This window comes from Ilyonectria robusta, assembly GCF_021365365.1.
Source record: "Ilyonectria robusta strain PMI_751 chromosome Unknown BGZ61scaffold_7, whole genome shotgun sequence".
NCBI lineage: Eukaryota > Fungi > Ascomycota > Sordariomycetes > Hypocreales > Nectriaceae > Ilyonectria > Ilyonectria robusta.
The window spans coordinates 22020-43153 of record NW_025764441.1 but is presented as its reverse complement, the minus strand read 5'-3'; the positions used below and the strand labels follow the sequence as shown (position 1 = coordinate 43153).

General features: G+C 54.2%; 8 protein-coding genes across 8 annotated transcripts; 2 read left to right on the top strand and 6 right to left on the bottom strand.

Moving 5' to 3' along the window:
• Positions 1-531: 531 nt before the first annotated feature.
• On the bottom strand, positions 532-1083 carry BGZ61DRAFT_349244 (uncharacterized protein; the record flags this gene model as incomplete). Its single annotated transcript, XM_046240130.1, has 1 exon — positions 532-1083. One exon carries the CDS (start codon positions 1081-1083, stop codon positions 532-534), a length of 552 nt encoding a protein of 183 aa, XP_046105773.1.
• Positions 1084-1229: 146 nt separating this feature from the next.
• BGZ61DRAFT_206299 (uncharacterized protein) lies at positions 1230-2247 on the bottom strand. Its single transcript, XM_046237961.1, has one exon. It carries the CDS (start codon positions 2123-2125, stop codon positions 1364-1366), a length of 762 nt encoding a protein of 253 aa, XP_046105772.1. The 5' UTR covers positions 2126-2247; the 3' UTR covers positions 1230-1363.
• Positions 2248-4360: 2113 nt separating this feature from the next.
• On the bottom strand, positions 4361-6124 carry BGZ61DRAFT_530779 (uncharacterized protein; the record flags this gene model as incomplete). The annotated part of the gene is made up of 2 exons (XM_046253605.1): positions 4361-4487; positions 4545-6124. The coding sequence occupies 2 exons, from the start codon at positions 6122-6124 to the stop codon at positions 4361-4363; spliced, it is 1707 nt and encodes a 568-aa protein (XP_046105771.1).
• Positions 6125-6974: 850 nt separating this feature from the next.
• Positions 6975-8781, top strand: BGZ61DRAFT_448435 (uncharacterized protein). The gene is made up of 3 exons (XM_046245480.1): positions 6975-7373; positions 7436-7589; positions 7642-8781. The coding sequence occupies exons 1-3, from the start codon at positions 7203-7205 to the stop codon at positions 8340-8342; spliced, it is 1026 nt and encodes a 341-aa protein (XP_046105770.1). The 5' UTR covers positions 6975-7202; the 3' UTR covers positions 8343-8781.
• BGZ61DRAFT_448432 (minor allergen Alt a 7) lies at positions 8699-9859 on the bottom strand. Its single transcript, XM_046245479.1, has 3 exons — positions 9758-9859; positions 9315-9560; positions 8699-9250 (listed from the first exon to the last, which is right to left on the bottom strand). The coding sequence occupies exons 1-3, from the start codon at positions 9782-9784 to the stop codon at positions 8909-8911; spliced, it is 615 nt and encodes a 204-aa protein (XP_046105769.1). The 5' UTR covers positions 9785-9859; the 3' UTR covers positions 8699-8908.
• Positions 9860-12021: 2162 nt separating this feature from the next.
• On the bottom strand, positions 12022-13475 carry BGZ61DRAFT_530776 (uncharacterized protein; the record flags this gene model as incomplete). Its single annotated transcript, XM_046253604.1, has 2 exons — positions 12022-13272; positions 13356-13475. The coding sequence occupies 2 exons, from the start codon at positions 13473-13475 to the stop codon at positions 12022-12024; spliced, it is 1371 nt and encodes a 456-aa protein (XP_046105768.1).
• A 3261-nt stretch (positions 13476-16736) lies between these two features.
• Positions 16737-18106, bottom strand: BGZ61DRAFT_348635 (uncharacterized protein; the record flags this gene model as incomplete). Its single annotated transcript, XM_046240077.1, has 3 exons — positions 16737-17788; positions 17844-18010; positions 18069-18106. 3 exons carry the CDS (start codon positions 18104-18106, stop codon positions 16737-16739), a joined length of 1257 nt encoding a protein of 418 aa, XP_046105767.1.
• Positions 18107-18734: 628 nt separating this feature from the next.
• BGZ61DRAFT_530774 (uncharacterized protein) lies at positions 18735-20654 on the top strand (the record flags this gene model as incomplete). Its single annotated transcript, XM_046253603.1, has 2 exons — positions 18735-18884; positions 18939-20654. The coding sequence occupies 2 exons, from the start codon at positions 18735-18737 to the stop codon at positions 20652-20654; spliced, it is 1866 nt and encodes a 621-aa protein (XP_046105766.1).
• Between the last annotated feature and the right edge of the window lie 480 nt (positions 20655-21134).

Below are 21134 nucleotides of genomic sequence, written 5' to 3'. Positions count from 1 at the left end.
TGCTGCCTTTGTCTTCCCCGTCTCGAATATCATGATTCATAACATAACCAGGGCCGACCACTCTGGAACCGTGAGGCTTCCAGATCTATACACTTAAGCGCCCCGAATGAACAAACCAAAAATCCTCCCAGAGTCACATCTAAAATCCCACGAAATATTTCCGATTCCCATAAACGCCCTGCCGTGAATTTCCATTTTCCCTGGACCCCTGAAGCCCGGGGTAGTTCGAAACCGCTTCCGCTCGCCACGCGAAGGGCTAGAGCTATAGCCCGCGGGTTATAGCCTCTGATATGTGAACGCAATCTGGCCCGGATCTCGAAACATCAATGCCGCGCTGTAGCGTGTCATTTCGATGGTTCTGCGCACCCGCGGTGGAGCTTTGACGAGGTGCCAAGTGCCATGCCCCTGGGGCTTTTCGTCGTCGTCCCCCTGACCTGTTCGTGCTGCCATGATGCATGCAAATAACAAGCCGGCCGATACCACGTGAAGCGATTGGTGTCGTGTATGTCACGAAACGGCCGTGCAGCCCAATCACCATTTTCGCTTTGGTCGTAGTGGACAGCTTCCTCCACAGTCCAGACACTTCAAGCATCCCGGCTTCTGCCAGACCTTCCTGCAACGACACACCCAGAGGTCCTGACCCGTCCTCGTCGTTAAGCAGTCAGAAGGCCCATGGATGCCGAACTTGACCCCACACTCGATACAGAACCGCCGAAGCGGAACGAGTCGGTCGTCGAGGCCTGGGGCGCGATCCGAAACGACTCGCCCGTGAATGTCGACGTAGGCTGACTGCGGTTGGAGGGCGTCAAAGTGCTCGGGCATCCGCACGCGGAAGCAGATGTAGCACTCAAAGTTACCCGGCTGGTGGTCTTGGCCCTTCTCGCTGGGCCGGTGCTGCGGGAAGTCCTTGGCTGCCCTCATGACGAACTGGAACTTGTCCAAAGGGTCGGCCATTTCTTGAGGTTTGATGGTTCGGTGAAAGTGTCGGTTCATGGTAGAGAGGAAGATGAGGGACTGATAGTCCAAGTTGGAGAAGACGAGCCGCTGGAGCTCGCTGGGCAGACGTTCTATCAGTGACGGCATGGGGGGCTTGCATTGTTTGGAAAAAGAGAAGCTGACGGGTCGAGCTGGCGAGGGAATGGGGGTGGAATATATGGGAGGGAGCCTGAGGTCTAGGCCCGGCGGCTGGCGAGGAAGGACAATCATGGTTGAGGATGGACGACAACAGACGACAAGACGCCAGGTGACAAGACGGCAGAAGACGGTATTATAATAGAGAAAGGGGGAGGGGTGCGGCGATCTCGATGATCTAATGCGAGAGCGACGAGGGCTCTATAAGGTTCAAGAGGAGCCGGGACAAGCATCATATACCTAATAAGGACGGACTGCGGGCGAGTGGACAAGTGTGCAAGCTGGCAGGTCGGCAATAACAAACAAGGTGGATTGCGGTGCAATGCGGACGCAGGGCAATGCAGCAACGCCGTGCTGCCTCCCTCTCAAGACGGAAATGGCGAAAATGGGGACATGGGCAAGTGGGCAAACGGGGGCATGGGGCGAATAGGACACGGGACATGGGAGAGACGAGGGAGGAGAGACGGGGGGCATGTTTCTGGACGTGGTTGTTGGTTGTGTTTCGGGGGGGCTGAGACAGGCAGATCAGGCAGGTCTTGTTTCCTCTCTCTCTCGCTTGAGGATGTGGATGTGGACCAACCGACCTGTTGGACGTGAGGCGAGATGGGGCGCATTTGGCGATTGTCGAGTGGGTGTGTTGGAGCTGCACCGGCGATTGGGTTTTGGTCGGCCGTTTGCGCTCCGCTTGTAACGCCGCCTGCGACGCCGCAGGGCAGAGCCCGGGGCACGATTTAACGCCCCGGATGTGCGGATGTGCGGATGATTTCTTTTTTGGAGTGGCCGGGGTTGGTTTGGGTCGTTCTTTTTGACATGTTGTTGGGCGGCCAGGAGTAGGAGGAGACGTGAAAGACATGGATGGAGCTGGGATGATGGACTTTGAAGAAGCCCCACCAACACCAGTGGAGGAAGGACCACTCAGACCGTTCCTCCCGTCCATCCCTGGACTCAATTCTCGGTCGTTGATATCCCTAGCACGATGATGATATGTATTCATCTCATCCCTGGCTAGTCTGTCTGGTATGTCTGGCCTGGCTGCTCGCCGGCGCGGTCCTCTGCCGGAGAGCACTAAGCAGCACTAAGTAGCAAACATCTTCCTCGGCCGGGCCGGGGGGTTGACTTGTTGTTGGCTCCGTCAGTGAACATGGATCCAATGCGGAGGTGCTTGCAGCGGGCTAGCAGCATGCGACCGGCTTGCACCCTCCAAACCCCTGCCTCCATCAATCAATCAATCAATCAATGACCGTTTTCTTCTTCCACTGCAGAAGCGTCCCCCCGGAAAGCCTCCCCGGCCGCCACCTCTCTGTCATGTGAACAAGAGGCTGCTGTGGCCGCTGCTCCGAATCACAGTCTTGAACCGCGCCCTCGGGTCGTCCGCCGCCCAGCTTCAGGTGCACCAGTGCCACCGCCTGCTTCCAGCCCTGCCCGGCTGCACACGAGTTCGACACACCAACAGCTCTCCCAATTTCACCTCCCTCCTCGCATGCTGTGATTTAATTTCACCCAGCCAAAGATACCGCCCTGCGTCCGCTGTTTGACAATCCGTCCCCATTCCAGAGAGGGTTCCATCGGGGAGCTCTCCATGGGTTGGAAACAAACCCCCCACTTGTTTGGTCCCGCAGGAAACGACGATCAGCACTCTCGCCCTTCAACGGCGTGTCCGGTTGGGGCCTCTGCCGGGGCTAAGCACGAGGAGCTAATGACTGGGATGTTCATCAAGGGTGGGCTGGCCTCGGCGCGTTTTATGCCTGTGCATCACGTCGGCAGTTGCTCTCAAGCGTCGTTCGCCGTCGAATGAATCGCCCCAAGCTCGTGTAACCGACACTGTTTCTGGTGTTTCCTTTGACCGATCCCAATCCCAATCCAAATCACCCCTTTCCCCAGAATGCCTGCGCAGCTTGCAGGGGTGCTTAACACCGGACTCTAGCACCTATGCCCTACTACGTAGTATGTAGGTAGCATCGTATCTGTGCACCGCAGGGAGATGGCTAGTATCGTACTCCTTCCAGCACCAAATGATTCGACATTACTCGCCATCGTCCGCATCATCATTGACATCATCTCTCCAGCAAACGGAGTTAACATCCAGCTGAGAGTCACCCATCGGAGTAAGCCGCTCCTCATCTCAAACCCAGACACCGTCTCGGCTAACGAAAGCAAACCAAACTGTCCCTGCTGCAAGGATCAGCCATGTCTCTCAAAAGCCATGCAGATGAAGCTACGACGTTGCGACATGCTTGAAACATCATTGACGATACGAAGCCACCAACCTCGAGCTGATGGCATGGAGCATGGAGGCGTCCACTAATGCCCCTGCGATATGCTATAAGCCTCCCGCATAAACCTCCTGCACTTGAGAGCAAACATTGTGACATGTGGTGCTCTTTTCTTTTTTCTCTTTGGCTAATCATGAGGGCCAATTTGGTTACAACCAAGATCAATAAGTGCCGCTCCAGTGAGATGCAAAGTATGTTTATCCTGCATCGCCTCGGCTGCTTAATACAGCTAGCGCGTTTTCCCGCTTCATTAACTTAAAAGGCAGCACAAAATTATAACAATAGTTATATTTAACCTGAAAAATATAAATAGAGTACAAACTAAGTTAAACATTGAAGAAAGTATTTTTCTTCAATGTCGAGTAAACCTTTGCTCCATGCCTAATCCTAGCCCTTAAGATAGCAATGTGCTACATCCTAATTTACATTAGCGGCACCAATGCTCTTCAATCAGGTCATGTCTTGTCTCCGTCTCTCGGGACCTCGCAACCTTGTGGCCTCCATTCCTTGGATCTCAACCGCAGCATGTGGCTTTTAAAATTACCCAACCGCTTACAAAGTTTAGATAGAGGCGACGGCATGCTAAGATCCCTGGCTTGATGTGAGATATGATATCCTCGCTACCCTCACGCAAGACCTCCAATCCCAGGCAAGGGTTTGGGCTACGAGAAGGGCTTGTTGGAGTCTATGGCACACAACTGGACACGGCAGGCACTTGAAATCTCTGCATTAGAAAGCTCTTTGTTAGCAACCAAACAATCCTGACGCGGATCTACAGAGCTGACTGTGACACAAATGCGGATGATCTCTATTGTATCTACCGTTGTTGGCACCAATGGCCTCCATGACTCATAACCCTTTTGAGTACAGGAGCGGCCCACCGTCCTCAAATGACTCCAAGTGCTTCCCGTAGCGCCCCTATGCCAAATAGCATTGATAGTCTCGTTACAATTCGCTCAAGGCTTGCAGCGGCCGAAGTAGCGGGGATACAGGCAACAGTCGCGGACTGTGTGCTGCTTGCACAGCCAAGCGAGGAAGCGCTCGAATCCGAGACCGTAGCCACCGTGGGGAGAGCTACCATACCTAGAGAATTATGTTAGCCATGAAATTTGCCGAAGGGATGTGTCTTCTGTTGCTTACTTCCTCTGGTCAGTGTACCAGTAATAGGCCTCGGGATCAATGCCCTCGCGTTGGAAGGCCGCCATAAGATCCTCGTAGTTATCCATCCTCATCGAGCCACCAACGATCTCACCAACACCAGGCATCAAGCAGTCCACACTCTCCGTGACACGGGCATCATCCTTGTCCTTCTGCATGTAGAAGGCCTTGATCGCTGTGGGAAAGTGAGTCAGGAAGATGGGCTTGTTAATGATGTCGGTCATCCGGCGCTCGGCAGCCTCGGCGATGTCGTCGCCGAACTCGTGAGGCTTGCCATCCTCGTTGAGGATCTCGTGCTCCTGCAGCCATGTGATAGCATCGGAGTACTTCATGCGCATAAAGGGACGCTCCGGCATCTTGAAATCAGGGTTCATGTCCTTGACCTTCTCGGCAATGAAAGGGTCGGCCATGGTGAGCTCAAGCACACGGCACATGATGTGCTCAATGTGCTCCAGGAGGTCCTCAAAGGAAATGAAGTCCAATTCGGCCTCGATGTGGGTGAACTCAGACAAGTGGCGTCGGGTGAGCGACTTCTCTGCGCGGAAGGACTTCTCGATGCAGTACACATCACCCATCGAGGGCAGGCAGGTCTCAAGGTAGAGCTGCGATGACTGGGTAAGGAATGCCTCCTCGCGGTAGTAATCAAACTTGAACAGCGTTGCGCCACCTTCGACCTGCGTCTGGACGAGGGCAGGAGGGCTGACCTTGCGGATCTTGAACTCCCGGTAGGCTTGGTTGAAGGCGAACTCGACAGCGTCACGCACAAGCATGACCGACGAGGCGACGTCACCACGGATGGTGAGATGACGCATGTCTAGCAACATGGCGTGCTCCGCATCGGCTTGGACCTTGTTGGTGATGGCATCTTCGCCACCAGCAGCCTTCCAGTGGCTGGGAATCTTGTAAAAGTCGGCGTGGAGCTCGCGGTTGAGGGGGGCTCGGGCGCCGGGGGGGACCTCGCGCATCTCGCCGAAGATCTCCATGGATGTCTCTCGAGTGAGGGTGAGAGCATCATAAGTCTTTGCCAGCTTGCCAGAAATGACAACCTGCATTTGGCCGTAGCCATCCCTGAGAGTGATGAAGAGGACGTCCTTTTGCTTACGCTCGCGATGCACACGGCCGACGACGCGCACCCGGGTACCCTTGCTTTCAGGGTCTTGAGTGTCACGCAGCTTGATGTGGTCACCAACATCACCCAGCTTGATCTTGATGGGTGCGGGAAGGCTGGCGTCCTCCTCGAGCACAATGGCCTTGGCCTCCTCCAACACCTTTTGTCGCACCTCCTCCTCCTTCTTGCGGCGGATAGCGAGTTCCTCCTCGCGGGCAGCCTTCTTCTTGTGCTGCTCGAAGAGGTTGACAGCCTTCTTCAGGGCCGACTTGGCAGCAGGCTTCCACTCCTTGGCGGCCTCATCGTCGGCATTCTCAGACTTGCGGATAAGGTATTGTCCTTCGGCGGGGCGCTGGATGTACGCGAATTGAAGAGTCTTATAGGGCGATTGCTCGGTGCCAAGCTGGGTAGTCTCGTCCTTGCCGACGTCCTCGTCGATATAGATGGTCGCCATGCTTGGGGAGCTCGGGTCGGCCGTTGGCGTGACAGATTAGTTTGTGGTTGTAGTCGAGTGCTTGTGGTGGATGCGGGGCCTTTTTGTCGTTGTTCAGTTGAGTCACAGAGATATGAATGTGGATGTCTGATATGGATGGAGGGGTAAAACCTCGACCCCTTATCTTATCGGGACTTTCTCTTCGCACCCGGAAGCGTTACTATTCACACCATGGTACAAGCCCTTCTCCCAAAGACGCAGCTAAAGCAACGTACCTACCATGTGCAAAATCGAGGGACATTGTTAGACTTGCAGCTTGCCTTTCTTGTTCAATCCGACCCAATACATGATTTGTTACTGTATTATTAGGAGCCATGAATACTAAGAGTCAGTCTTACTAAACAATGCATGTCCTAAATGCTTTCTTCGATGCATTGTTGATAATCACAGGAAGGTACGGTCAAGACATGTAGTAATGTGTGCGAATCAATGCTCACCTTATCAGCCATTGGGTTTTGGAGCTGCCGCCAGCCCGTCCTGCTCTTTCTTTGTCGGCGCCCATGTTAATCCGAAACAGGAAATCCATTGCCCCATACTACTACGGGATTCCAGTGATCTGCAAGGGACTAGGGCTCATTTGGCCTTGGTTTTCAAGAAACATGGCATGGTCGCAAATTAATGATCTCCCGCTGAGTGAGTCAATGGGTGCGCCTATGGGTGGTAAGACCGTAAGCACGCCCAAGTTTGCACCTAGACAGAGAGCGATCCTAGACGTGATTGAGTGTGACCGATTGAGCGTGACTTGAAGCGTGACTTGGGACCCAAAAATGGAGACAAATGCAACAAAGAGACAATGCGACAATGCGACGACGGCTGACAGGCGATCTTGGTGTTTGTTGCCGGGATGCACCACAAGTGGTTTATGCGCTGGCAGGATTCTAGTACACAGCCTCCAATGCCAACTTGCGCTGCCATCCAGTGACTCCGCCGCCGCGAGGCAGATCCGGACAAAGACCTGTTTCAGGGAGCCAGGGGTCCGCGCTTAGCACAACGTCATGGTTTATACGAGGCCTTGACCCGTCTCAGCGTCTGCCCCGGAATGCAGATGCCCTCAAACCTCCTTCATTCATACATCCTGCCCCGCCAATCCGGCTGTTCGCTTTCTTTTGTTGTCTTTACTATACCCACCATGGCCTTCATCGACGCGGCCAACTGCACAGCGGATGGCGATGCTGCCACTCCCAGCGACGCTGGCGTTGCTGGCACTGGTGTAAGATTTTGCCATGCGCCCGCCGCCAACGAACCCAACTGGATGCTGACGTGCGGCGACAGATCCTACTATCCTTCATGATCACGGCCCTCCTGGCCATCATTCTCTCGAGCAGCGTCATTTTCGGCGAATTTCGCGACAGGGATTCCATCATTCGACGGAAGCTTCTCAACAGCTACAGCGACTCTCAGATTATGCAGGGAATCGGAATCCAAAGTCGGTCGAACCTGTCGAAACACAATACCCGATTATAGCTAACATGTCGAAGGCGTCGGACTCGCAAAGATGAACACCCTCGTGCCGTACCACTTCTTCCTCATCTGGATGCTGTCCCTCCTGTCCATGGCCACTCACAACGCCACGCTACTGGCTCTCGTTCACGATTATCGCCGCGACTGGGTGATCCGATGGATGCGCCAGTTCCTTATGTTTGTCAACCTGGCGCTATCATGCGTCTCGGGAGTCTTCGTGCTTGAGGCCGTCTCCAAGGGCTTGGATGACAAGACATTACCCATTGCTTGCGTGTGGCAGGTTAAGGGAAATGGTGCGCCCTCGACGGCTGGGTTATCCTTTGTCGGTACCATTGCCGTCATCGCCGGCAACGTTATCATTTTCGCCCTTGCCACTTGGTATCTCCACAATCGTAACCAGAAGTTCTACAAGCTCATCCAGATTACTGGCTTGGTGCTGATGACGGCCATTGCCATCGGTGCCGCGATCCGCATCATCTTGCTATCTCAAGCCTTCGGAAACCCGTCCGTTGAACTCAGCGACCAGAATGAGAAATCGTGGGGCTTTGGGCAACTTCTATCGATACTGCTTCTCATCATGCCTCTGGTGTCGGTCATCGAAATCTACCGTGGCGAAATCCAGGTCGCCTCACCAGTCAAGGACAATCAAACTCGCGTGTACGACGGAGAGTTGCAGGAGGACCCGCAAGGGTCGCGAACGAATCTCTTCAAAAAATGATCCAAGATTCTCAATTGTTGAAAATGTCAGCACGAAGCGAAAATGTTAGTGATCGGAGTTTATGGGGCAAGGGAACCAAGCAAGTCGAGTTGGGATCTATGTTAATGAGCGTGCCACTTGGAGCAATACCCGTTTTATTGGAGCATCAACGGAGTTTTAGAGTAGGAGAATCAATACATCGAGGAGAGAGGAGACAGCCATTTACAGCTGAGCTATTATAGCGTGCGCTCGCCATGACGTAGCACACGCAATGTACCACACTCCAATCAGGTGCGACACTAACAGGAACCTCTAAGATCACTCTCCGTCTCAGCTATCTTGTTCACAGGTGCAGCAGGTCATTCATTCATTTGTGGTTTGATAATCGATCAACATGTATTTGGTATTTAATTAGGTGCAATCCTGCTCGTTTATTGGACAGTGCATTTCGCAGGAAGACCACAGGGACCCTCCTTGGGTTCTTTTTGTTCTTTCACACCCGAACCATTCTGCTTCTTGGCCTCGACGGGCTTCTCCGCAGGCGCGGACTTGCCACCGGTCTCGGCCTTGGTCTCGCTGCCATGCAGTCAACCAGTGTACTTGGCGACGGTCTCGAAAAAAGCCTCGCCCTGGATGGTGGCGAGCTCGAGCTCGCGGGGAGTGGGCTGGCGGGAGCCGTCGGCGGCGGCGAAGGTGCCGGCACCCCACGGGCTGCCACCGTGGACCTCGCTGAGGTCGGCCATCAGGGGGAAGGCCTTGGCGTAACCGAAGGGAACGTAGATGATTCCGTGGTGGGCGAAGGTGGACATGGCGGCAATGGCAGTCGACTCCTGGCCACCGCCGAGGGTGCCAGTGGAGATGAAGAGGCCAGCCATCTTGCCCCAGTAGCCACCGGTGGACCACTGCTTACCAGTCTGGTCCCAGAAGGCCTGTCATTGCAGACATGTTAGTTCTCTTGCTGCTTTACATGGATTCAGAAGCAAGAAATCTTACCTTCCACTGGCCGGGGAAGTTTCCGTATCGGGTGGGGATACCCAGGAGGAAAGCATCGTAGCTCTCGAGGGTGGCAGGGTCGGAGAGGACGGTGACGTCGGTGGGCTTGGGAGGAGCGTGCATCTTGGCGAGAACCTCCTCGGGGAGGGTCTCGGGGATCTGGAAGAGGTCGGCAGTGCCTCCAGCCTTCTCAATGCCAGCCTTCTCGGCCTCGGCCAACTGCTTGATGTGGCCGTACATCGAGTACTGTGAGAGGCATGTTTGTTAGCGCCAAGCTGGATCAATGAAGGGGTGGTGTGAGGTATTGCGATTGCGAAAGTTGTACACTGGAGCTAGACAGCACTCCATGTGAGACATCATTGGGGATTGGAGAGGGAGGGCAAGCCAGAGGTGGCAGCGAGGGTCATGGTGATGGGTAGGGTTTGAGGGGGTCAACCACATACGTAAACGATGGCGATCTTGGGAGCCATTTTGATTAGATTGTATCGGGTATCGAGCTTGAGAGTGAAGAAAGAGTCGAAAGGCTGAGAGTGTGAGTGATGAAGTGAGGGCAGAAGGGGACGGAGAGAGGGGAGCTCCGAAGAGTCTTATACCTTAGTCCTCTCTCGTCTCCCGCAGCTCGGCTACACTTCCGCGTATGCCCACGCCCACGCCGCCCACGTCTACAGCCGATGGACGGATCCATGTGTTTGCAGCAATAGCATCACTGTAGGAACTGCACCCTCAGATGTGATGAGATCATTGGCCCCGTTCTTTCACACCCTCCCTGTGTCTCTAGCTAGACATCGCATGCACTGTACCAACCTAAATCGCATCGCACCTTGCTGGCAAAGCTATCTCCCTCCAGCTAGCGACCAACCGAAATCTACGAGGTGGTTGGTTTCGGGAGATTGAGATACGCCCGGCGTGTCATTCGACGTCCCTGGATATGGAATTATTTCAATGCATTTCTAAGCAATTCTAATGTTATCTGACGTGTGATGCTGCTGCTCGGGGGTGAGAGAGAGTGGAGGGGGGGGTTGAGGCTGGAGCATGGCCATGGCCGCCGCCGAATCGGCCGAGCCCAATGCCGAGTCAAGCTCGCTTTGGTCACTCCCTCACCGGCCTCAAGCTGTAAGAACGTTCCATTGCGTCAATTGCATGGCGTCCTCCTCTCAGAGCGAGACTTGGAATGTTTAGCTCGGCCTGTCACTGTCGCGGATGCCAGCCACGACGGCCATGGTAACCCCATGGTGCAAGCCTTTCCCTTCTGGGGGCGTATGCCAAGCAAAAACACACAAGACACCCATCCATCTTCCGTACTTCTCCACCCTGCGTTGGCTCCCCCAGCCCTCTCCCCCAGGGGTTCTCTCACATAATAGTGTTTTGCCTTGTTGCTACTGAGTGCTGAGTCAAAGCTGATGAAGGCGCATTGCTTGGTCAAGCTTACATGCTAACAGATACCGGCAAATCCCCCCACCGCGGCGGGGCTGCACACCAAGCTCTCCACTAGGCTGGCCTATTACACCATCCTGACAAACCCCCGCATATCAACTTTGCCCTCCTTAGCAATCCAGCTCGCGCGCGGCTCCGTGTCAAGCTTAGCTAACGCTTTGATAAGCTACGAGATATTACTGAGAGCTTGTCTGATTCTGTGCGAGGATTGGCTCTGCTGGTTTGAGGCCCCACCAGCAAGCAGCACATGCGATGCTCAACCAGGAATACCCTCTCCCCTGATCCGTCGACACCGTCTTTTCCCCACAGCTCATCTGAGATTCAAGATGCATCATGATTCGATTGCTTTATCATCGTTGCACCTCCCGCGCGGCTGGTACGCTGGGCCGACCCGAAAATGCACATTGATTAGTGAGCACAGAACAAGTTCTCAAACTCCGTCTCGCTCTCCTCCCCTCTCTTCTCCTCTCTCCTCTCCTCTCCTCTCCAATCTCCATCCCCCATTTACATCGCCAACCTGCCAAGCCGAACCAACAACTTCTCAACACAAACGGAAGCTAACACTAGCTCTGGTGGATCGCCTAGGTAAAAGCTCATCCCTTCAACCACGTGTCTCGCCACCCCTCGCACATGCCCTGTCTTCACTTGGACAAACAAGTCGTCAATCGCGAAACACATGCAAGATTCATCATATGAGATGCTGCTGCTCCCACAAGAATTTCTAGCCTAGCCCTCGGTCGATCGAGCTAAACCGTTGGTCCCAGCCGCCAGCGCTGCAGCCATGCAATGAGTTGCAATCCCACGTTATCATCACTTGCCGAGTAGTTGTCATCGATTTGAGGATACCATAGTCAAGAGTCAACTCACGATAGCGATGCATTTCCAGACTTTGCAAAGTACAAAACAGGTTATCTTGAAGCGCCACAAAGCAAGAGAATTCATCAGGTAAATTTCAGATACATCGGTCAGTCTCTAATGTACAACGCCCACGACGAAACCGCCGGGACTACTGCCGCTGTCATATGTGTCCCATCTAATACACTATCTTCTTTTCCAAACCTTGCCTAACATATATGCAAGTCCAAATCCAGACCATGCCAACACAGATCACATCCCATGCTGCTGTACTGGCTCAATTCGTACCAGGTTGAGGAGTCTCTCCAATACGTAACCTTCATTATACCCCAGGACCAAACTCCATGCTTCCGTGAATAAAACACGTAGTCGATGAAAGAAAGAGGAACAAGAAAACAACTCCAACAAGAAAAATCATTCAAAGTGAGGTTTCATGGCGATCATCTCGAGGGTGAGCACTCGACGGCTCAATGACAATCTCGGGAAGCCGTGAGATCCTCAAGCTGGGAAGCTGGGGCACACCGCCCACTCCGCGGCCCAAGGACTGGGTGAGAGTTTCGGGCTTCGGCTCCACCGCTTCGTCTGAGCGGACCGTAGCAGTAAGACTGCGCTGCGTCCTCTGGGATGCTGAGCGGTATGGGCCGGGGTAGTCTGGCGGGGGTTCATGCAGTGGCGTTGTCGATCGGTTCTCCTCGGACAGAGATACATCATGATATTCTGGCGGGGGCATCGCGGTATCACCCAAATCGGTCTCTGTAAGATCGGCGCTCGACCCTGTTCTTGCCTCTCCGTTTGGCACCCAAGGCCCTCCTGACTGAGAGTCTCCCCGGGTGTGTGTCGGGGTGAGAGACATGAAGTCTGTGTCGGCGCTCGCAGCGGAGCTTGCGCTGCGTCCTCGGTTATGTCCAAGACTTATGCTCCCGGCGTCGGCAAGTAGTCCCACACGTTCGCTCTCAGTGCTGTTGGCCCGGATCCTCGTCCCATCATGGCGAGCGATCCCCACGTCTGCGTATGACACACTCGACACTGACCGGTTACGAGTGTCCTTGATTTGGTCGACAGTGGTTCGAAGATCGGCAATGGTAGTGTCCTCGTTGGCGGCGCGTGTTCGGGCGCGGATATCCTCCAGGGCGGCTGAATCGTTGAGTCTCCGTGCCTCGCGACGTTGTTCTCTCCGCTCTTCCCGCTCCGCTATAAGTTGCCGCCTCGTGGTCCGAATCTGGTACATCGTTTCCATCTCTCGATCGCGTAGCTCTTCCTCCTCCTCCTGATTCGGAAGGTCTACGATAACGTCGACTCCGTCACGTTCTCCCTCTCGACCTAGAACTTGTTCGCCGGTTGCCGCCATCTGGCGGTATGCGGGCAGGGTCATGATGGACCTGACGGAGGTATTGCGATCAACAGTCGCCGTGGCCGTATTGCCTCGATTCGCGGCGGACTGCGCGGTATTGCGCCGGCCCCCGGTCGAGTTGAGCTGATGTGACTGATCAGTATCATGGCCCGATGTTTGCTCGTATTGGCCGCCACGGAGGCGACCAGTTATTCGTCCGAAGAAGCCTTTTTTCTTTTGGTCGTCAGTCTGTTCCACATTGCCTGATTTCCGGGTCTTTCGAGAACGGCAGACCCAGACTACAGCGATGAGGAGGACAAAGACGACGGCGGCAACGACCTGTAGCAATCATGACGGATTAGTTTCCCTTCTGGTTCGCAGCGCTTGGTGTTGAGATGCGACGTGGTTGCATGCTAACTTACAACAAGAACAATGGTAGTTGTCGAGCTATCCCCGCCAGAGTTCTTATCTTTGGATGGTTCTGCCCGCGGATGACCATCGCGGACATCCCACACATGGGGTTCCGCAAAGCTCAGGTACATCTTGGACTCAGCTGCAGCATGCAGACCAAGACGCCGGGTCAGGACAAGTCCAGCAGAAGGGTCGATTGGGAGCGTCAGTGGCGAGCGTGGCTGTCGCTACCGTGATGCCTGGTGAAGGCAGTGATTCGGGTGGTTTGTTTAGGAGCGAGGTGGTGTTGAAGCGAGGCACGGAGCATCCGGCTTGTGTGCCTTTGAATCTGGGTCTGGGTCTGGGTGCGGGCGAGGCACCTTTTTCCAGGCACAGCCGCCGTGTCGGTCGCGAGGTTGGTTGGCTGGTGGGCTTGGCTTGGCTTAGGTCGAATCGACTGGGATCGTGGTCCAGGCCCGCTTCTGCTCGGGTCCGGGGGGGCCTATGCTGGGCCTCTGCTGGGCCTCTGCTGGGGGCTTCCGCCAGGGACTTTTTGATTATCGCTTTCGCTTTCTCTAGGGCTGATGCTGGTAGAGACGAACATCCAGCCCATCCAAAGAGCCAAACGAAAGGCAAATAAGAGCACACGATAGAATGGTGGGCAAGTGAGACACGAGATCGAGGTTGACGTAGTAGCCAAGTGAATGCGAGGGGAACCAACCCCGTCACAGCCGTTGCCAGCAAGCAGGCGTCACAAGTGGTGAGTGGGCCGGGTTTGGCCGTCAGAGGAGGCCGGCGCTACCGATGCTCCGCAGTGAGCGATCGACGCTGGGTGACATCAGGCGGTCGTGACCCTGGCTTGTTGGGTGCTTCCGAAGTACTATGGAAACAGCTTCTTGCGTTCTCCCAGCGCGCTGGCGCAGTCGGAAGGCAGTGGTGGGTGGGTGCTTGGGGGCAATGCAACGCGACGCTGTCGCTGGGAAGGCGGGGATGAGGATCAGGATGGTGGACGCAACTGGGATGGAGTGACGGAGGCTGAGATGAGATGAGATCAGACGGCCACACCAACAAGAACGGCTGAATTGGTGAATTGGTAAATGGACTCGTCTGTGTGTTGCCACCCGTGTTGGCTGCCTGTGGCTGGTGTCCTCCATCCCCAAGACCTTCTCTGTCCACCCGTCCCGCGCTACAGGAACCGTAATAATATTGACAATTCGCTTGGCTGAGCTGTGCAGTTGTCGCACCAAGGCATGTGGGAGGACCGCGTTCCGTACCGGCGTCCAAAATACCCAGCGCAGTTACGCAGTTACGCAATCAACCCAGATCCACGGGTCCCTAGTCTCCAGTGCTCCACGTTCCGCCAGGGCTCGGAGGTTCCACCTCCAGCTAGGTACCCAGGGCCCAAGTCCCGCCCGGCTTAATGCTAATAAACGCGCAATGAGTGTAGTGCGTGGAGGTTACCTGCTCCTCAACGCAGGCGTTGCCCACGGCCGGTGGCTTAGCACCTTGGCCGCCCTAAGTGGTGCAGTTGGTGAGTGTGGGATCCTGCTCGTCACATCAGCATCCCGTCTCCATCACGTGGAGCGGTCATGGAGACTTTCCTCTCGATACATTCTGGCATTTCCATTCAATTTGAGACTTGGGATCTCAAAATACATGCCTAGGTACCTTCTACTTCATTCAGGCACTAACCCCTCGTATTACAGTGGCACAGCACTTGACTGAGGCGCTCCTCCATACGTAACCCCCCTGCCTGGAGTGGCAACTCAAATTCTCCTTTTACACGGATCTCGCTGATGACTTGTTCCAGTTTGATAAGACCCGGACCAAATGACAACAATGCTACTATCCAATACCGCAGACCTCATGCCCGATGGCTATCAACTTCTCCCAGAGTAGATGGATTTAAGTTCAACTCCAATTAACCTGTCCAGGAAGTGGCTCACGCCCTAGCCTGATGAAGGAATCAGCCATCGAATACCTGAAAGAGTCTCCCCGTATCTCAACTACTTGCCAGTGATGAACTAAGACCACTCACATTTTCCCAACTGCACTTGAGAGCGCGGTACACTTGGGTAGTATGTATTGTTAACGCCTATCGATCATTCTTGCTGGTTTACGCATCTCGCCGTCGAGGAGCGGACGAGTACTTACTGCGAGTACTTGGGAGCAATTTCTCGGCAGTTGTTCAAATTATAGCCGCGCTACTCTCCAGGCCAACCCGGTCAAAACGAGCAAATAGGCCCGTTGTTGGAGGAATATCACGCCCTCCAACATCCCCATGTAGATCAAATGACATGGTTGGCTGAACGCCAGTCTTAAAAAGCAGCGGCTCTTCAACGCCTCCTCGCGAATTGCAACCAGTACGGAGGGCTCTTTCAAAAGTCTTGTCCAAGCGCTAGTAACATCATATCCATTTATCCCTATCGGTTACCTGAGATACATGAAGCTGTCACAGTCTCGTTAAACGGCCGCTGTACTTCAGGAGTAGTACGCTGCTGATCAGGATATAGCGGTTGTTGTATGCTGTAGCCTGCTATCCTTTAGGGCCTATAGAAATCAGGAAGTACTTAGTGTACTTATTATCTAATCTAATAATTAGGACTTACTTCTTATGGATAAGACTTTTGAAAGGGCCCTCCGTACAGGTATTAGAGATCCCACGCCATTGCGTGCGGAAGGCGCTGTGGGGCTACGTGTGGCTGCAGGAGGCGCAGTGGCCGAGACCACGCACTACTTTCAGCACCGCCCGCCTGCTGATATTCAGAAGCAAGGTGAGGATCGCGGGAAGATAGATCAGCCTTTCGCCGTGCATGGGAAGAGGATGCGAGGGTGACAAGATGCGATACGTCTGACCCGGACATTCCGTACGAAGGACAATGATACCGCCATTTGCCGATGTCATGCCATAAGTAGTGTGGCTTGACAGTGGATATCCGTCACACGATTCCACGACTTCTATCCACGCCTGTGCAGAAAGCGGCCAGAAATAGTCTCAAGCATCATCCCGTAGGGCACCACAGATAACAGTCCATACTACAATTACTACGTCAAGACCTGAGTGGGCGCAATGGGCTTCTTCCTCCAAATAATGCTCGCATTGATCCCCTTGGAAAAAGACCGGCTGGATTGCGCCCCTCACCATCCGTTTTCACACAAATGCAGCACTTGCAATGCGCAAATAACTCACGCAACAATCGCTGGCACGAGCTCCCACGGCCACGGCTTTCACAGTGGTGGGTTCTGCTAGACTCTCGCTCAACACTCCCCAGGAAAAATTCATCCAGCTCGCATTAATTAAGCAATTACGAAATTAGGTTGGGACAGGAATCACCCAACACATGCTACAGAAGAGGAACTTGCAACCTCCTGCTCCTCTCGGCCGCCCAGCAGCCACTTCCCCATCGTGCCGCTTATCCAAACTTCTTCTCAAACTTCTTCAGCATCCCAGATACTCCGCGTTCCAGCCGTCCCGCATTCTCCTCGAGCTTGCCCCTGGGTTCCTTGTTCTGCGAGTAAGGATGCAACTCTGAGTCGCTCATCTCTTTCTGTGTCGGTCGATACACTTGCTGGTGGATACTGTAATCTTGGGCTCCAGGCTGGGCCTGTGGGGGCTGCTGATGAGCGTATGAGTACTGCGAGAAACCACCCGGCGGAGGCGGAGGGAGCGCGGGGTTGGCTGCGGGCGGTGTTGGGTGCCCTGGAGGTTGGATAATGGCCTGCTGCAGCGGCGGTTGCGATGCCGGCGGGCCAGGAAACGTCGAGCCGTAGGGGCTACCGAGACCGCTTTGGACAGGCATCGTCGCGGCCCGGTGAAGGCTAGGATGCTGCGGTATAGCACCGAACTGGGGCGGGGGCAACCCGGGACTTTTCAGCGGGAATTGCGACGGGGGCGGCATTCCAGGAGTGAATGGTTGCTTATGGTAGTCATATGCAACGGCCACCGCCAACGGGTTGAGCGGATCCTCATCTGGCGGGGGTGTCTTCTCCCGATGCTGTATCGTCTCCGGCGCAGCAGGAGCCGCGGGGTTGTAAGCCATGGGCACAAAGGTAGCTGGCGCTGCTTCGGTTGATGGGGGGGGCGCCTTCGGGGGCGGCGCGAAGCCATGTGAGATGGGCTGCGAGGGTGCTTTCGCTGCTCCGTACTGTGGATCAGAGATGGCCATATTCTCTAGGTTTTGAACCACGGAGCTCATTGGAGCTGGCTGAGGAGGGGGGCCAGGTTCGTCGAGAACTTCTACCTGCGATGGTTGAATGACCATTCTCACGCCATTGACGAACTGGAGCGCATCTTGTTGTGTCCAGAAGTAGATATCCAGCGAGTGGAGCTTGTAGTGGTATTTGTTCTCATTTCGCGGGTCGTAGGTCGGTAGGTGCCATTCCCCTTGGTCAACGTTGTCGGCTACGGTAAGTGATACCTTGCAGTGTTGTTTGTAAGAGTATCGAAGGTGGGTCTGGTCAAGGACTATCCGCGGGAGATGGTTAGTGCCCATCCCCTCATATATGGCGCAGTTCCTTACATCCGTCAAAGGCGTCTTGATCGTCGCTTCCAGGGTTGTTGGCGACTTCAATGCGACACCGCCTCTCGTTTGCGTTCTCAAACAGGTAGACATAGGAGCCCTTGTCGAATCGATGGTGGCGTGGCTTTACTTCTGGGGGCCCATAGAAGTAGTGGATATCTGCAAAGCTGTGGGCGTGGTGAGTCAAAGTCCAAAGTCTTCCGTGTTCCCACGTCGCAGACTTACAGCGTCGCGACGTTCTCCTCTCCCGGCCGCACTGCCATCGTGTGGGGTTTAAGAAGCTTAAGGCGTGGCCAACAGCGACGTCAAGTAAGATCCAATAAGAATGAGGGGCAACTCGGAGACAGTCGTCGTCGTCGTCGTCGCGAGAAGCAACAAGACCAGAGGGCAGAGATTGCAGAAATAGAAGAGGGGAAATGCAACCCAAGCTCAGCAACTTGCGGGCAGCTTGGGTTTTGTACTCGTGTGCGCCACTTAGCAGCTCGGCGGCAACAGAGCTGATCTGCATCTGTTCCAACGGCCGACATTGATGTGCAGCCCTGTGATGGCTTTCGATGTCGGCGCTTAAACGCCTGTTTTTGGCTGTTCTAGGAGAGGGGGAACTGGCCCGCTGGCCAATGACGGTGGAAAGACCCTTGGTGTCGTCAACGTGTCCCACGACGACCCCACATCGTCATCACAGTAGAATCGGCATGATCGACACACGTGACTTCGTGTTCTGCCTAGAGCGCGTTAAGCCTCAGAGGGGCAAGGATCACGTCTCAGCTCTTCCGTCATACCTCCCGACGCGACGCCTACGGAAGCGGCTCTCAGGCTTTGCTTCATGATGTTTCTGCGATATCTGAGAGTGTCACCCTCCCATATCTCAAAGTTCTTAGTCTTCCCTTCGCGATGACCTCTCCAGAGCCTCAACCGCCAGAGGAGTCGCCACCCTCCAACGTTGCCCCAGCGGAAGAGATCGACGACCTCAAGACCCTCAAGTACCATCTACTTGGGCCTTCACTCACCAAGGCCGGCCTGGATAAAGTGGACCAAGGCAAGGTACATAATTCTCCATGTCGTTTTGACAAGCCTTGCTAAGAAAGTGTTCATCAGGTCTCGGAGATCATCTACAACGCCTCTAAAGGCTCCAAGTTCTTCGACCGCGAAGAAGTTCGTGACAAAGTCCTGACCCACAAGATCGAGCAAATAATATCCAGGAAGTCACACCTCGAAAAGCAAGATTTGACCCGAGAACTCCGGAATGCCGATCGATTGATCTCAGAGTTTGAGGTCTCCAGAGACTTGACCCAGCACATTGTTCACGTCGATTGCGATGCCTTCTACGCAGCTGTGGAGCTGCTGGATCGACCAGAGCTGAAAGATCTACCGTTTGCTGTGGGAGGTGGGGTTTTAACGACCTGCAACTACGTGGCTCGTCAATATGGCTGTCGATCTGGCATGGCCTCCTTCGTGGCCAAGAAATTATGCCCGGAACTCATTTTCATCAAACTCAACTTTGACAAGTACAATGCCAAGGCGCAAGAAGTGAGAGAAGTTTTTGTCAATTATGACCCCCGGTTTGAGAGTGCTAGCATCGACGAAGCCTATCTCAACATTACAGAATACTGTCAAGAAAAGGACATCGATCCTGCCGAAGCGGTGGAGCAAATGAGAAGAGAAGTCCATGAAAGGGCCAAAATCACGGTGTCGGCTGGCATCGCGGCGAATGCCAAGTTGGCAAAAATCTGTTCCAATATGAATAAGCCCAATGGGCAGTATGTACTACCCAGCGATCGTGGTGCGATCATGACCTTCATGAGGGATCTGCCCACCCGCAAGGTAAACGGCATCGGTAGAGTTCTCGAACGGGAGCTGTTGGAGATTGGAATCAAGACATGCGGCGACATCTACGAGCAGAGACAGTTCTTGAACCGGCTCTTCGGCGAAAAGACTTCCACATTCCTGTTCCGTTGCTACCTTGGCCTCGGCCGCACTAAAATCCAACCCGCTGAGGAGTACGAACGTAAGAGCGTCGGCACTGAAAGCACCTTCCGGGAGATGTCCGAACCCGCCAAGTTCAGAGAAAAGCTTCGCTGGACCGCCGATGAACTCGAGAAAGACCTGAAGCGTGCAGAGTGCAAGGGTCGCACCCTCTGCCTCAAAGTGAAGCTACATACATTTGAAGTTTTCACCCGCCAGGTCGTTGTTCCTCGAGCCATCCACCTCTCGGATGACTTATACAACTATGCCCTACCCATTCTCACGAAGCTCGAGCAAGACATGCCAGGTCTGAAACTGCGGCTCATGGGCCTCCGGCTCACGCACCTCGTCAGCACAAAAAAGCCAGACACCATGAAGTTCTTCGGGTTCAGAAGTCAAAAAAACGAGTCTGGGGATCAATCGGATAGCAGTCTCAAGAGAAAGGCCATTGACGATGACGGAGAGTGGGAGCAGTGGCCAGAAGATGAATTTCAGGATTATGGCCTCCCTGACGACCTACCCAGCCATCCTGAGGACATGGGCGACGGCTCTCCAAATCGTAGGCACGGCAAAGAGATCGTACCTAATCCCACAGTGGAGAACCTACCTCCGGAGGAATTGTGGGATTGTCCCATCTGCGGTCGGCCACAGGCAACCGATGAGCGACTTTTCAACGAACATATTGACCTTTGTTTATCTCGCCAGACGATCCGTGATGCAGTCCATGCTGATGGACCGTCAATATCGCGAGACCCAACACCTGAGGCGAAGAGGCCCCGGGTAGCAGAGAAGAGGAAGGGGCGTCCACGGGCTGTTGACCCGAAGCAGAAGCAGCTACAGTTTGGATAAGAATGAATATGGTGTCTACCATACGAGTAGCTTTGACTTGGATAATGAATATAAATAACATGATTGACGGCACAACATACTCGGATTGGTGCTAAATACGGGATCCTTTTAAATTTTATTCTAGCATTCAGCAGCGCCCATCTACCAAGGCTTGTGGCGATCCAAGTGATCGCCTAATAGTTGGTAGCACCTTTGGGTCTCAAACGATCAATCAAGCTGTGCAAGGACCCCGGTCTGTCTAAGAAAAAGCCACATCAGATTTACCACTACTAGCTTCACATTGCCATCCATGTTTTAATGTGGCCAAGGGAAAGAGCCTGGTGCCATGGAGGTATTCTCGGTTGAAGCCTGACAATAAATCGAACAAGATATGCCTGTCTTCTTGGGCAAAGTTCAATTATCGGTGCCCTTACTCATCCCCACGAGGACATTTACTCCACAGGGTTTGGGCGGAGAGGAAACTCCTCGAACAGCATTTCG